General features: G+C 34.1%; 1 protein-coding gene across 5 annotated transcripts in view; it reads left to right on the forward strand.

Moving 5' to 3' along the window:
• Nucleotides 1-13,290, forward strand: part of SNX13 (sorting nexin 13) — a 64,438-nt gene that overhangs the window by 22,876 nt on the left and 28,272 nt on the right. For all 5 annotated transcript variants that reach the window (XM_056484165.1, XM_056484167.1, XM_056484166.1 and 2 more), the window contains exons 3-9: nt 3,297-3,399; nt 8,251-8,340; nt 8,765-8,886; nt 11,310-11,431; nt 11,581-11,682; nt 12,322-12,410; nt 12,874-12,957. In XM_056484165.1, coding sequence (XP_056340140.1) covers nt 3,297-3,399; nt 8,251-8,340; nt 8,765-8,886; nt 11,310-11,431; nt 11,581-11,682; nt 12,322-12,410; nt 12,874-12,957 — 712 coding nt within the window. The remainder of the gene's footprint in view (nt 1-3,296; nt 3,400-8,250; nt 8,341-8,764; nt 8,887-11,309; nt 11,432-11,580; nt 11,683-12,321; nt 12,411-12,873; nt 12,958-13,290) is intronic.

Genomic DNA, 13,290 nt, shown 5'->3' on the forward strand with positions numbered 1-13,290 from the left:
TGGCCCTTTTTTTTACCCTGTTAATCTTTTTCAGAGTGACACACTTACTTTAACATTCAGCATGCAGAACTGTGAATGCTAACTAGGCCAAATGGGTTTATATCTAAATTATTCTTGCCTCCTTTTTTTTTTTTAAATTAATTCCCTTGGAGTTTCACAGAGTGCTTGGTCATGCTTCTGTTAGAAACAAACAGAAATTGTTATGAAGTAACTTTTGCACTTACAATTAGCAATTATATGTCATAACATCATATATATAAATTTAGAAAACAGAAATTTAGTTCTGGCTCATGATTTTAGTGGTGTTTGTAACACTTACTGTGCCCTTCTCTGGACGAAAATAGCAATTTTGGACATGGATTTTTGTGGTTGAATTTTTTGTTGAAACTTGGTGTTCTTATCCAATTTGTCACATAGTTTTCTAGGTCTTTATTTTTTTTTTCTAAAAAGAAGTGCCCTGTGTCAAAGGTTTCTGACTTCCACTAGCCAAAAGTCCAACTTCTGTCCCATTTTGCAGTTTTAGCAAAAGAAAATGCTGGATCACAGCTGGTTGCACTCTTCGTATTGACCTAAGCATTTAGATAATACATCAGTGAGCTATGCAGGAAGACAATGGTGGTGCCATATCTGTGTCAATGTAATCAATCTATTTATATTGTTTAACTCCAATTATGTGCTAATTATTTCTTTTTGATTCACACTCAACTCTGTGATTGCACAGATGGTTGTAGTAAATGTATTATTGTTTTTGGTGTACATGGAAGAATACTGAAACCTTTTGTATATATGAATAAAAGTTCAAAATCACAATTTCTCTTTTTCATTTTGATTTGTTTCAAGACTGGTTTATAAAATGTTAGCCTTTTTCCATTCAGGATCTGGTAACTCATTCATCTGGTAACTCATAACATCTGGTAGCTTAGGGAATGTAGCTCAGAAGCAAGAGGCTAAAGATAGATACTGTTTACTTAACCTTTGTAGAATATTACAGAAAAAAATATGGCTATTCTTTTTTCCTCTCCTTCAAGTACTGGTGTAGACCCCTTACCTGAGTGCTGAGCCTGTATCTTACCGTCCTACTGAGAGTGTTTCTTACCTTATTCTCTTTCCTTCCCTCTTTCAGTCCTAAGGAAGTGAAATAAAAATGATGTGGATTGTGTTTTTGCCAAATAGAAAAATGGAAATTTCTTGGATCATCAATTGATTTGCTATTTAAAAGTATTTCTTCTGTCATCAAATCCCATAATTATTGGTACTCAATCACATCCATATGTATGTGGCTGTCAGGCTCCATTAATGATTGTAACTGCTGACCAAATCAGGAATGGTTCTGTAGCTGCTTTTTGACTTTCACAATGCATTCAGCTGAGACTGTTACATTTCAGACTTGAGGGGAAAGTGATAATCTGTGGTCTTCATTTTCCTATCTTTCACCTTTGTTCTGTTGTTAATCTATGCTTGAAAAAAAAGCTGGCCATCCAGTAATCTTTGGAAGAGTTTTTGCAAAGTGAAGCAAAATACAATCTTTTCCTTTTTATGCTCTATTAATTTAGGGAAGACTAATATGATTTCTCATTCATGTATTGAAAATCCTCTTGATGAATTAAATAAGGATTTACACTAGAAGATTCAGGTTAGCAAACAGATGCCCTGAATGGTCAGACTATGTATCCTTTTCTAATGCTCACAAGATTTTATGTTAGAGAATAAAATGTGCTAGTTTCTGCCAGAGAAGCAGCAGCTCCTAGCATTTCTAGCATAAAACTAAAAATACTTCAAGACATCTAAGAAGGTTAGCATTTTTTAAAGCATATTGGTAATATTAGTATTTTTGAATGAGTCATAAACTTTAAAAGTAACAAAAAATTTGAGACAAAACAGAGATATAATCTATAGGTAGTTATTTCCAAGGCTTCAGTTCTTTTGAATAAAAGAAGAGAAGCAACTGGCTGATAATGTTTGAAGTTAAAGTTGATTTTAGGCCAAACTTGAGTATACTGTGTTCTTTAAAAGACAGCAGAGTTTTCTAATAGAAAAGTGATAGATAAGCAAAAAAATTTCCAAACTTAAATAATTAAAAATGAAGCAAAACATTAGTGAAACTAATACTGAGATTTTTCTAAGCAAGTTCTTGTCTGTGAACTCCCATTGGTGATCTTAAAGGTAGCAGGAGGGCAATGAAACCTGTTTTTATTTCCTGCTGTCATATGCAGGTAAAGATGACTGTAATAGAGTCAGAGTATCTGGTGAACTCCTCTTATGCATTGTCAAGTTACTGATAATAATTTGTGTAGCCTTTTTTGTTTTTTCCCCCTCTTTTGTGGAATTAACCTCACAGCTTCTGAATTACTGGGCCTCTGGGGTTCTTTTGAAGAAATTTTTTAATTTTGGGAATCAAAACCTTTAAATTACATATTTTAGTTTGGATAGGATTTTTTTTCTCTAATATTATAAATGAGAGTATCATGTGTCAGTAGCTATCTATATTAAAAGAACGTATTACCTCAGCACATTTCAGGCCTGGAATAGCTTTGTGAGTTCCTGTGGTCACAAATGCTGGTCAGCTGGCCTTTAAATTGAATGCTTTGAAATTTGTGTAAAAAGCTGTGTGTGTTTAGCCATCCCAAGGATAATCTATTTTCTTTTTGTCTTCGCTCAATATTTCAAGTGCTGCATGCTCTGCTTATGCTAGAATTGGAGCAGATGCTAGGTTTTCATCTATTTCTTAGTAAAACCTGCTAGATGTTCATGTGTTTTTGTGCCCTAGTGTCATAAGCTGTAAATAAATTCTTGCTGTTCTAGCAAGGGTAAGCACAATGTCTAAACATATGCAGCAGTTAGTTATGCTTGCTGCATCAGTTTATTCCTGAACTGTAATTTTGTGGCTTACACTACAGTGGAGCAGCCTGCAGAGATTATTTCTTCATAGTGTTGGAGACTCTCCGTATAAATGCAACCAAAGCAACTTCTGTATGTACCCCTCTTCCCAAGTGCTAATATTTGTGAGCACAGGCAATGTGCCATCACAGCAGGCACACTGCAGCATAGACAATGCTATGTAGATCTGTGTGGTAAGAATATACCAAGACAGACAATACAAGACTGGGAAACTTCATACTTAGGGTTGTGTCAGTTATTTTGAGCAGCATGTTACAATGTGAAAAAGGACAAGAGTAAACATGTATTGTAAGAGTAAACATGTCATGTATTGTCATTTTATAACTTGCTGTTAAATATTTTCTAGAGGTGATAAAATGTGGCTGTTGTTGTAGGTGGTATTTCTTTTTCCATTTCAGGGGTTTTGTGGTTACTCTTTTATTTGGAAAAAGCAATTCAGAAAAATATCTTGAGCAGTGTGAACATTCATTTCTCCCTTGTACATCGGTTGGGATCCCTAAGGTAAGGAAAGTTTTCCGGTTTTTACTTCTAGATCAGATTTTATATCTTGGTTAGAAATAATCAGTTTTAATGTAAGAATTGTGCCCATTTCTCAAGGTAAAAGAGCCTGCTTTTGTCCTTTGAGTCAGCTGCAATGTGTAAGTGAAATACAGTATTTTTCCTTTATGAAATACAAGTTTTTTAATAGGTTATGGAAAGTTTGTTTAAAGCATTATTTTTTCAGTGTAAGAAATGAGTATGATATGACCAGCTAATATCTGTGAGAAAATTACTAAATTATTCCTTTCTAGATTACTTGTGTGTCTTAGTTTGTTTGGGGGGATAGCTCTTTCTTGCTTTTATGTGCAAAATTGTTGCAGCTATTTAGGTGTCTTCCATCACTGGATCTGTAGTCTCTCCACTTTTGATTGTGGTCAAAAAGTTGTCTGCCTAACTAGGAAAGTCAAACTGAAAAAGTCTAGATTTGCAGTACTTCAAGGATGTAGTGGTTATCTTTGGCTCTCTTCAAGACCAAGCAAAAATTCTGGAAAGGCATAGAAGAATACAGGACAGCAGTGGAATCCACTTTTCAGCTCTTTTCTTTTCTGAATACCTAACAGACACATAATTTTTGTTAATGGACTTAAGTTCAAGGTTTCTAACTGGCTAAATCTGCATCTGTTTAGTACAGAAAAAGTCATTAGTAGCCAGAGGTAGAAGAATTTCTAGGAATTCCTGAGCCAGTGCATCTTGTTAGATGTTAGAAGTTTAGGTATATCTTGGCCTAATCTATTTGCACTCATCAAAATAAACACTTCAACTCAAAGATTGCTAATTATGTTTAATTTAATAACTGAAGCATCGTGTTCTTTCTTAGCTGTCAGTTCAGTACACTTCATGTTGTCTTTCAAAGGGGGTGAATGTTCAGCATTATCAGTAGCACATAGAAATTTATCTTATGATTCAGCAGTATGTTTTCTAGTCAGAGAATTTTTTCTATGATTGGTTCACTTGTTTGCTAAGTGGCCTGTTCACTTAAGTCTTTGAATATTTTAAAATAAATCTGAAAGTATACCCCAAACTGTAAAGTAAGGTCACTGCTCCAGATGAAAAGTACAAAGGTTAAGGCTGAAAAAGGAAAAGACAGCAGTCAGTTAATGTTTCTGTTCTGTTAATGAAACCTCATTTTGGATGGCTAAGATTCTTGATGCTGTATAGGCTTCAGTGCTTCTGTTATATAGGTTGTGGAGTGTTCTTTAATGTCCTGTGTTTTGAGAGCAGATTTAGAGAAGTTTTTCTGTTTTTTAAATTTACTCTATGTGCTGAAACTTTTTTTAATGTTACTTTTTTGGATTCAGTGTGCATGTATGCTCTGGTTGCTTTATAAAAGAATAAAATCTTGTGGAGTTTTTTGTGTAATCTTTGCAACTTCAGTAGTTTGACATCTTTAGATCAGTAGATTTGAGTATGGACTATTGATACAGCACTTTCCTCAGCTGATCCATCTCGACTAATCTCTGGATTTAAGTTTTATAATACAAAGGTATTTGTTTTTAGCTGACTTATGAAATGCTATTTCAAGCTGTTCACCAAATAAAATCCGTTTGCCTTTTACAATAGTGTTTTCTCTTTTGCTACTGCATTAAAGTAGCATTAACAAGTGTAGGTGAGGTTTTCAGTAGCTGTGCAAGTAGAGATGAGTCCCAACTAAAACCAAACATGTTGTTTGCTTGTGATTCCTATTTGCTATTTCTGTATTAAATTTCTGCTGACTTGTATGGAAGATAATATTTTTAACTTGGAATTTTTTCATGTTTTAAATAATTTTGGCCTAAGTAGTCTTGAAAAATGGATGTTCTTTCTAGTGGCTTGTGTGCACGGATTATACTTCTTCCATGAACCATGTATAAACTGAAATCACCTGAACATTAAATTATTTTGTGGTAGTCTGAAGAGTAATCTGGTGATATTGGTTCTTCATAAGATGCACTTTTCATCAGAGTTTTATTAATACTTTTGGGGTATTTTTGGAACTTAGAGATTTTCTTTAGGCTAAGATAAATGTTCAAATACTTGATTTTACAGAAATCAGTTATAATACAGAGCATCAAAGTTGTGGCTGGATGTAATGTGTAGAATGTACCATACATTACAGCACCAGATTTGCCCTTGATTGCTGCAGATTATAGTTATTAGCAAATATATAGTGAATACCTCACATTAAGGAGAATACTTAAGGTACCTTTGATGGAAGACTGTTGTATACCTTTCTTCAGTTTTTGTTTGTTTCTTTATATACACACAGGGAGGCTTGAGATAAAACAATGTTGAATGAGAGATAATTTTAGAGCCTTCTGAACTGTTAACTTAAATGCTACTTTCAGTCAGAATTACAGTTTCACTCGAACTTGAACTTGGTTATGATAGTTGATGTCTCTAAGCTTCACCCAGAAGACAAAACGTTTCTTTAGGCTGGGTACAATATTGCCAATGTACAGTAAGAAAACAGTGATAACAACTTAGAAGCAGCAGTTGCATGTTGCATCCTTGAATAGTCTCAGTCTCTTTAAGTCAGTGGGTCATATCCTATGTCACGGATTTGAGGCAGATGTGTAAATACCCTGTGTCTTGTCTGCTCATGAAACCCTGTGACTACAATTGAGGAAATAGTAGCACAGTCTAAGTGAGGCATATTTCATATTTGACAGTTACCTAACAGTTTCAAGAGAGGACTTCAAAAATACCCATTAGTGCAGTGGAACAAAGGTCTGAAATAACTCAGTGCAGTTAGATGCTTACAGAGCCTGGATTTGTTTCTGCTGCATCTCACTTGGTGGAGTCTGTGTCTTGCGTTCCTCCCACGTGCTTCCTCCCTGCTTACAATGAAGCAAGGAGATATCAAATGTAGTAATAACAAGCAATGCCCATATTTCCTAACCAATGATTTAATAATAGATTGCATCAGACTAATTGTGAGTGGAGTTACAGTCAAATGCAATAGCTGTCATGTGAGTTGGGTCCTTCCTTTAAGTCTGTCTTCTGTGTCGGTCTCTGGAAGACAGAAATAAAACCAACAATGCTTTCCAAGTGAGACTACAGTCAGCTGTTGTACCTATAATGGAATAAAAGCACATACTCTAAATTTTAGATGTCTTCAGACATATCAAAAGCAAATTAAATTATACTGCAGGCACATAAAGATTTCACTGGAGATAAAGAATAAGAAAAAATAGTCTAACCTTGTAGTTAGCTCTGCTTTGAGCAGAAGGTTGGACAAGATTAATTCCAGGTCAAAACCTGGATCCTGTGAGCACAGGAACATTCAAATTTTTACCAAGCATTGTAGCATATTCTCTGTTTCCCTCTCCTTCTAGTGCCTGCTGCTTTTTTTCCTCCTGCATTTTCCTTTGTTTTCCAAATGTGGTTTTATGAATGCAGTCCTTCAAAATTATTTTGACAGTTTTGTCTGGTAATTTTTACTTTGCTGTGCTTAGTGAAAACATTTAAGTATTCAGTTCTGTATAGTTTTGCTATTTTTAACAAAATCAACACAGAAATACTTTGCAAATTCATTAGTCTATAGGTGAAATATACTAATTGTTTGAATGTGACCCAGTCTTATTTGTATTAAAGTAGCATTGTAGGCTCCCTTGTCTTCAATGTTAAGAAATATACAGAATTTTGCAACAAAATATTTCTGTGTTGTGATACAGAGTTGCTTAAATAGGAGGATGATTTTTATTTTTTTTTTTCCTCACCTCAAGTATTTTACTGCCATTCACTGTTAACTGATTTGAATGTGAGATACTTTAGGTGAGTTACATAGAATAAAAACCTTGGATATATGGTTTATAATTCCTTCCTTTATGGTTTTGGCAGTTCTTTTTTTTTTTTTTCAATATAGTCATAACTTTCTCTCTAGATCAGAGAGATGACTGGTTTATTTGAGCAATAGTGTAAGTTGTTGGGTTGTTATTTCTATGAAAATAGTGGAGTTTATTGCCAATTTCATCAAAATTTTCTAGAAAGACTCTGCATTAGCCCACTTTAGAGAAGCACTGATAAAGGGAGCTCTTTTTCAGTATATCACTTGCCAAAAGTCAGCTGTGATGAGGTCATTCTTGGAGTTAACTGCTTTGAGTTGCAAATCCTTCTATAAAGTAATTTCTTTCCTTCTTCATCAGCTGCTTTCCAGAGGCTCATCCATTGAGTAGCAATGGTACTGAAAAGTAATTTCTCTTCTAGCCTATAGAATAAACTGAGATGGATAAAGAAACCAATAACCCAACTGAGAATTACCAGCCTGAGATTGCACAGTCAAGTTCACAAAGAAAAGGGGAACTGGAGTCTTGCACAAACACTAGCTTGTACTGCTGTTGTGTCTCCCCCTTCCCTCCTTTTCTAACTATTTGAGTTTTATTGGCTTCTGATTTAATTTAGCAAACACTTACTCCTTTATATTAAACAAGAAGTAGGTTTCTAGGAGTTCCTCAGCATTATGTACTATATAGAGAAAATTACAGAAAATATTGTTGTCCAGGGAGGTGGTAGATGCCCCACCCCTGGAAACATTCTGGGTCAGGTTGAATTGGGCTCTGAGCAGCCTGATGTAGTTCAAGATGTCCCTGCTCAGAGCAAGGGGATTGAACTAGACCTTCCAACCCAAATAGTTCTGTGATTATTTGATTATATCTTCTCTCCGCTTATTCTTCTCTCCACTTATAATTTATGCTATTATAAATTATAATAATATAGAAAATATAAGAATATATAAAGTCATTACTGGAAGTATACATATATATCATAAGCAGTAGAGCTGTTTTTTAATTAGAGCTAAACCCTGCAAAGTTACATTTCCCAATCTCTTTCAAGTGCATAGAAGAAATGAAACGTGAAACCAGACCTATTAAGATTGATAGAAGACTGACAGGTGCAAACATAATTGATGAGCCTTTGCAACAGGTAAGTTCTAATCAGGACTATTTAACCTACTTTTATTTTTTTGCAAGTATTGACTATGTAATCAAGTGGTAGTTGAGTGACAAACAGAATTTCAAAGTTTTACCATATATTAAAGTTATAAATGAAAAAAACATGGGATATGGGCCAGGATATTGGGCAATATTTGAGTATGTTTTCATTATATTTTATTTTCTCAGTGTAGTGGTGATAAAAACAATGTATGCAAACCAGTCTGAAAAAAAGTTTCAGTGTGGGAATTTTATTGTTTCACTCCCAGTTTCATAATGGCAGAGGAGTATCATTCACTCTGGTAACCTTTTAGGACAACTGCTATTGTGTTTTCAGGCACAAAAAACTGCTGTATTTTTTTTTTTTTTTTGTCCTTTTTCATTAGTTCTTTTTCTTCTTTTCTTTCCAATTTCAGGTAATCCAATTTTCCCTGAGAGACTATGTGCAGTATTGGTATTATACACTAAGTGATGATGAATCCTTTCTTCTGGAAATTAGGCAGGCTCTTCAGTATGCACTTGTTCAGTTTTCTGCCAGGTAAGATTTGTTTTTGTTTACATCAATATATCCTGTTGGTTGTATGGTGGTAGATAAGTGATTAAGTTTATGTAATAGCATAGTTCAGTGCATTTTACAGAAATAACATATACAAATTTAGGATTATAATATAAGAAATACAATCTTTAGGGAAATAATGGTGATGATGGTGTTTGAAGTCATGATTTTTTGGAAAATGGCCATTTCAAAGTTTAGATTAATGTCTAAAATCACTGAACTGTTTTGTGGTGTTTTTTTTTTTTGTTTTTTTGTTTTTTGGTTTTTTTGTTTTTTTTTTTGTTTTGATTTTTTATACAACTTAAACTTTCAGTTTGTGAACCATTACCTCTTTGTATTCAGGTCTTTTTCATGTAAAGAGTAGGGCCACTCCTGAGGTAGGTCTAAATTCAGTCCAAAAGTCTGAATTCAACATATGTATCACCTTAGATGATTTTTAGAAGTGGCTCTTCCATATGAAAGAACAATGAGTATTTTAAAAAGAAGAGTAGTCTGGGGAATGAAATAGAATGTCACATATGCAAACCTTTTTTTTTTTAAAAACCAGGATCGATTGAGGACAAATGGGTAGTTTGTTAATTACCCCTCATTTCTACTGCTGTTCCCTGACTTTCTGCTACTTGATTAAGCAACCTGACTGGGAAATTCACTTCTTTAGAATGGCTGATTTCTTAGCCCAGGTACCAGGTGCCTTTATATCCATACACTTGTTTATTAGGTTTCTATTTCAGGTATTTATCCTGCTGTGCTTATTGCTACTTGCTTTCTCTGCAGAAGAAGTTGTGGGTCACCTAAAAATAAGTAACTTCTTAGCAATTTTAAAGTGTTGTCCCTTCCCTCTGTTGACTTGAAAATGTTGGTTAGTGTGCTTTTCTGACAGTGAGGGTCAAAGATGGAGAGCTGGGTTTAATACTAGAAAAAATTAATTATAATATAATATTAATTATAAATATGATATACAATATATAATATAATATAGTACAATAATGAAAATCATAGGAAACAGAATTGAAATGGTGAAAACTATGCTAAATAAACTGTTACAGCAACTAAACTTATGGCTGCATGAAATGGACCTGGCTACCCAGCTTCAGTGTTTTTGTCTGTGGTAGAGTTACTTCATTGGACAGTGTCAAGCAATGAGTTTGTGTCAAAGTAGGTCAAATTCTTGCAAGTTTATTTTTCTTTCCTACAGTAGTGTAGCTCTTCAAAAATAGGCACAGGTCCTGTGCAGTTCTGTTCTGCTGTAGAAAGCAAATCGATTTCACAGGCCTGCAGCAGTTCTTCAGAAAAAAATGATGTACTGTATTTATAATGCCTGTAGTTGGATATAGCTGGAGTAGTTTAGGTTACTACCATCACCTATAGTTTCATACAGCTTCTGGAGAGAATGACTACAGTGGGAATTCCCTGGGAGCTGCATCTTTGGGAGCCTGGGGTAAGGCTGCCACCCAGAGGTTTTGTGGGGTTCTGTCTTGTGCAGATGGGGGATCTGGATTGTTTGATCAATGGCCCTTTCAGACAGCTCTGCTTCTTATTTACACGTCTATATTTTGCATTAGCCTTCCCTTTCTTCCAGAGTTCCTTTTCTCTTTCTCTCTCCTTGAGAAAAGAAAGAGCTGGTAAGGGAACAAACACAAAAAAAAGGAAATGTTGTAGAAGGATTTCTGCTATAACAAAGTGGGCATCTTGAGAGAGTTGAGAGGTCATAAAAAACTTAGTGTGGTGTAAGAGCTATTACTAGCATGAAGGTTCATTAAACTTATAATGCACAATCATATTTTTAGCTTGCCTAGTAAGGCACAGATATCATAAAAATACCTCTATCCTTTTCTCACCACTAAGGAAGTAGTTTTATATAAACCTAACAGTGGCTATTTTCTGATCTAAACTTATGTGTTGGAAGAGTATGGTAAGTATATAACCTCATATAAGCTCTGGAATCAATTGTTGAGAATGTTAGATTGTGTTTAATTTCAAGTGAAATGTGTGTTTTCTCACTGATGCATATTCTGCAAATTCAGAAGAAAATTATTTTGATTAGATGTCTTCCAAAGAGGTAAAAAGTATGCCTGTAAAAGACCCAGAGAGTTTTATGTTGTGAACTGTTTATATCAGGACTTCTCACAGATATTTGACAGTGTCACAAATGAGAACACTATTCTAGATGCAAATGTTGATTTTCAGCTAAATAAAACATAAATATTAATGTCATGCAAGAGTGGTATTTCACAATATTTGGGTTTTCAGTGGATGGGCAATTAGGAGACTGATTTATTTCTTTGCATTTCCATGTTTACTGTCAGTGTGGTTCTTGGCAGGAAGGAAGGAAAAGTAGGAATTTATTATTGCTCTTTGTGTTCACAATACAATAATTAATTTCCATGGATGTCCTTTACTTATAGGTCAAAGGAAACAGACTGGCAGCCTTATTTCACTACACGACTTGTTGATGATTTTGGCACTCATCTTCGAGTTTTCAGAAAAGCTCAGCAAAGGATAGCAGAGAAAGGCAATCAGATGAAAGGTAATATGAAGTATTTTTTATTGAGTCTGAGTAGGCTGGTATCTTATATGTGTGAAATACAGTTAGCTTTATTTTATAATTCAAGGCTGCTCTCAAGTTTCTAATCTTGAAAAAAACATGTTTTTTTTTTTTTTTTTTCTTTTGCACAGATCAAGCTGAGGAACTTGTAGATACATTCTTTGAGGTTGAAGTTGAAATGGAAAAAGAAGTCTGTCGTGATCTAGTCTGCACTTCTCCCAAAGATGAAGAAGGTCTCTCAATATTTTCTTCTGAGTAAATATTTTAGTGCAGGAGACTAGATTAAAATACTAACAGTTATGTTCACAATATGAAATGCATGAAAATCTTAGCATATGACTTTCAAAGTGTGGTTATCTGCCATATGTGTATATTTCCTCTGGTTTGTACATATTAATACTATAACTAAAACGAATCATGTATATATATATAAGTCTTCCTCCTTTCATTGAAGAATTTTAAGATAAAAATATTTCTCCCTGGGAAGAAGGGGTAGTTTTGCAGATTCTTACTGCTTTTTGTTAGATATACCTTCCTTATTACACTTCTGTAGTATTCCTTCAAAAAACACTATATTTTTAGGCAAAGTGCTGAAGGTGGGGAAAAAAAACTGCATATGTTAAATAACAAAAAACAAATAGTGTTAGGTTGGTGGTTTTTTTTTTAATCTTGCAATTTGGATTTTGTTGTCTTGGATTTGTGGCTGATCTTTTTCATCTGTGGAAGGTGTTACTGTAATGCTTGTAAGAGATACATTATTATATGTTTGAACTCATAATTAAAGATTTATCTATGAGATTTGGTGATATCAGGTAAGATGTGAAGTAACAGAATATGAAATTGTGCTGAGGGGTTTTTGTTTCCTTCTCTAGGATTCCTAAGGGATCTGTGTGAGGTTTTACTGTATATATTGCTACCTCCTGGAGACTTCCAGAACAAGATCATGCGATACTTTGTCAGGGTAAGTAGAGACTCTAAAAGCTATTCCTAGTTTTCATGTCATAAAAAAAAAAATATATATATATATATATATATATATATCTAAACTGCTGGTCTTATTTTCTAAAATTGATCTAATTTAATATTAGGGTATTTTCAGAGCAGTGGACTCTTGATTTAATAGCAATGAACAGTTTGCCTGAAATGTTTTTGAAGGTTCTTTTAGCTCTATCTTAAAAGCATGAGAAAGTGGATGTTGTTTTTCTGGAAGTTGTTTTTTCTTAAGTTGTTTTTCTTGTAATTTCTTCCAATTACACATTTTCATTTGTAGTGTTAATTGGAAGAGAATGTAGTAATGGCTATTAAATGTTTTCTGTAATTACACTTTTGTGTTTTAAGCTCTACTCAGTGATGTTTAAATTGTTGCAGTTTTAGTAGCTTTATGACTAAATGCATAAAATGATCTATTATCCTTTGTTTTGCAGGAAATCCTCTCCCGAGGAATTCTTCTTCCATTAATAAACCAGCTCAGTGATCCTGATTATATTAATCAGTATGTCATATGGATGGTAAGATTTAAAATGTTTAAAATTATTTGTATTTCCAGAACATTTTTATATAAAGCTTAACAGATGTTCCCTATAATCACTATGGATAGATGTCTGGTGTAAATGTTACCAATGGATATGTTGGCAGAGTTAGTGAACTTAGGGCTGCTATATTATATTTTATACACACACAGAAAGAAAGTCTAAAAATCTTCACTCTTCATTTTGGTTGTTCAGCAAAAGTTGCCTGACTGAGGACAAATGTATCACAAAATGTAAAGTTCACTCCTCTTACTGTTCTGCTTAGCTGTTTGGGAATTATGGCAGTAACTGTGGAGGTGTTTTCCCCTGACT

This window comes from Oenanthe melanoleuca, chromosome 2 (assembly GCF_029582105.1).
Source record: "Oenanthe melanoleuca isolate GR-GAL-2019-014 chromosome 2, OMel1.0, whole genome shotgun sequence".
Taxonomy (NCBI): Eukaryota; Metazoa; Chordata; class Aves; order Passeriformes; family Muscicapidae; genus Oenanthe; species Oenanthe melanoleuca.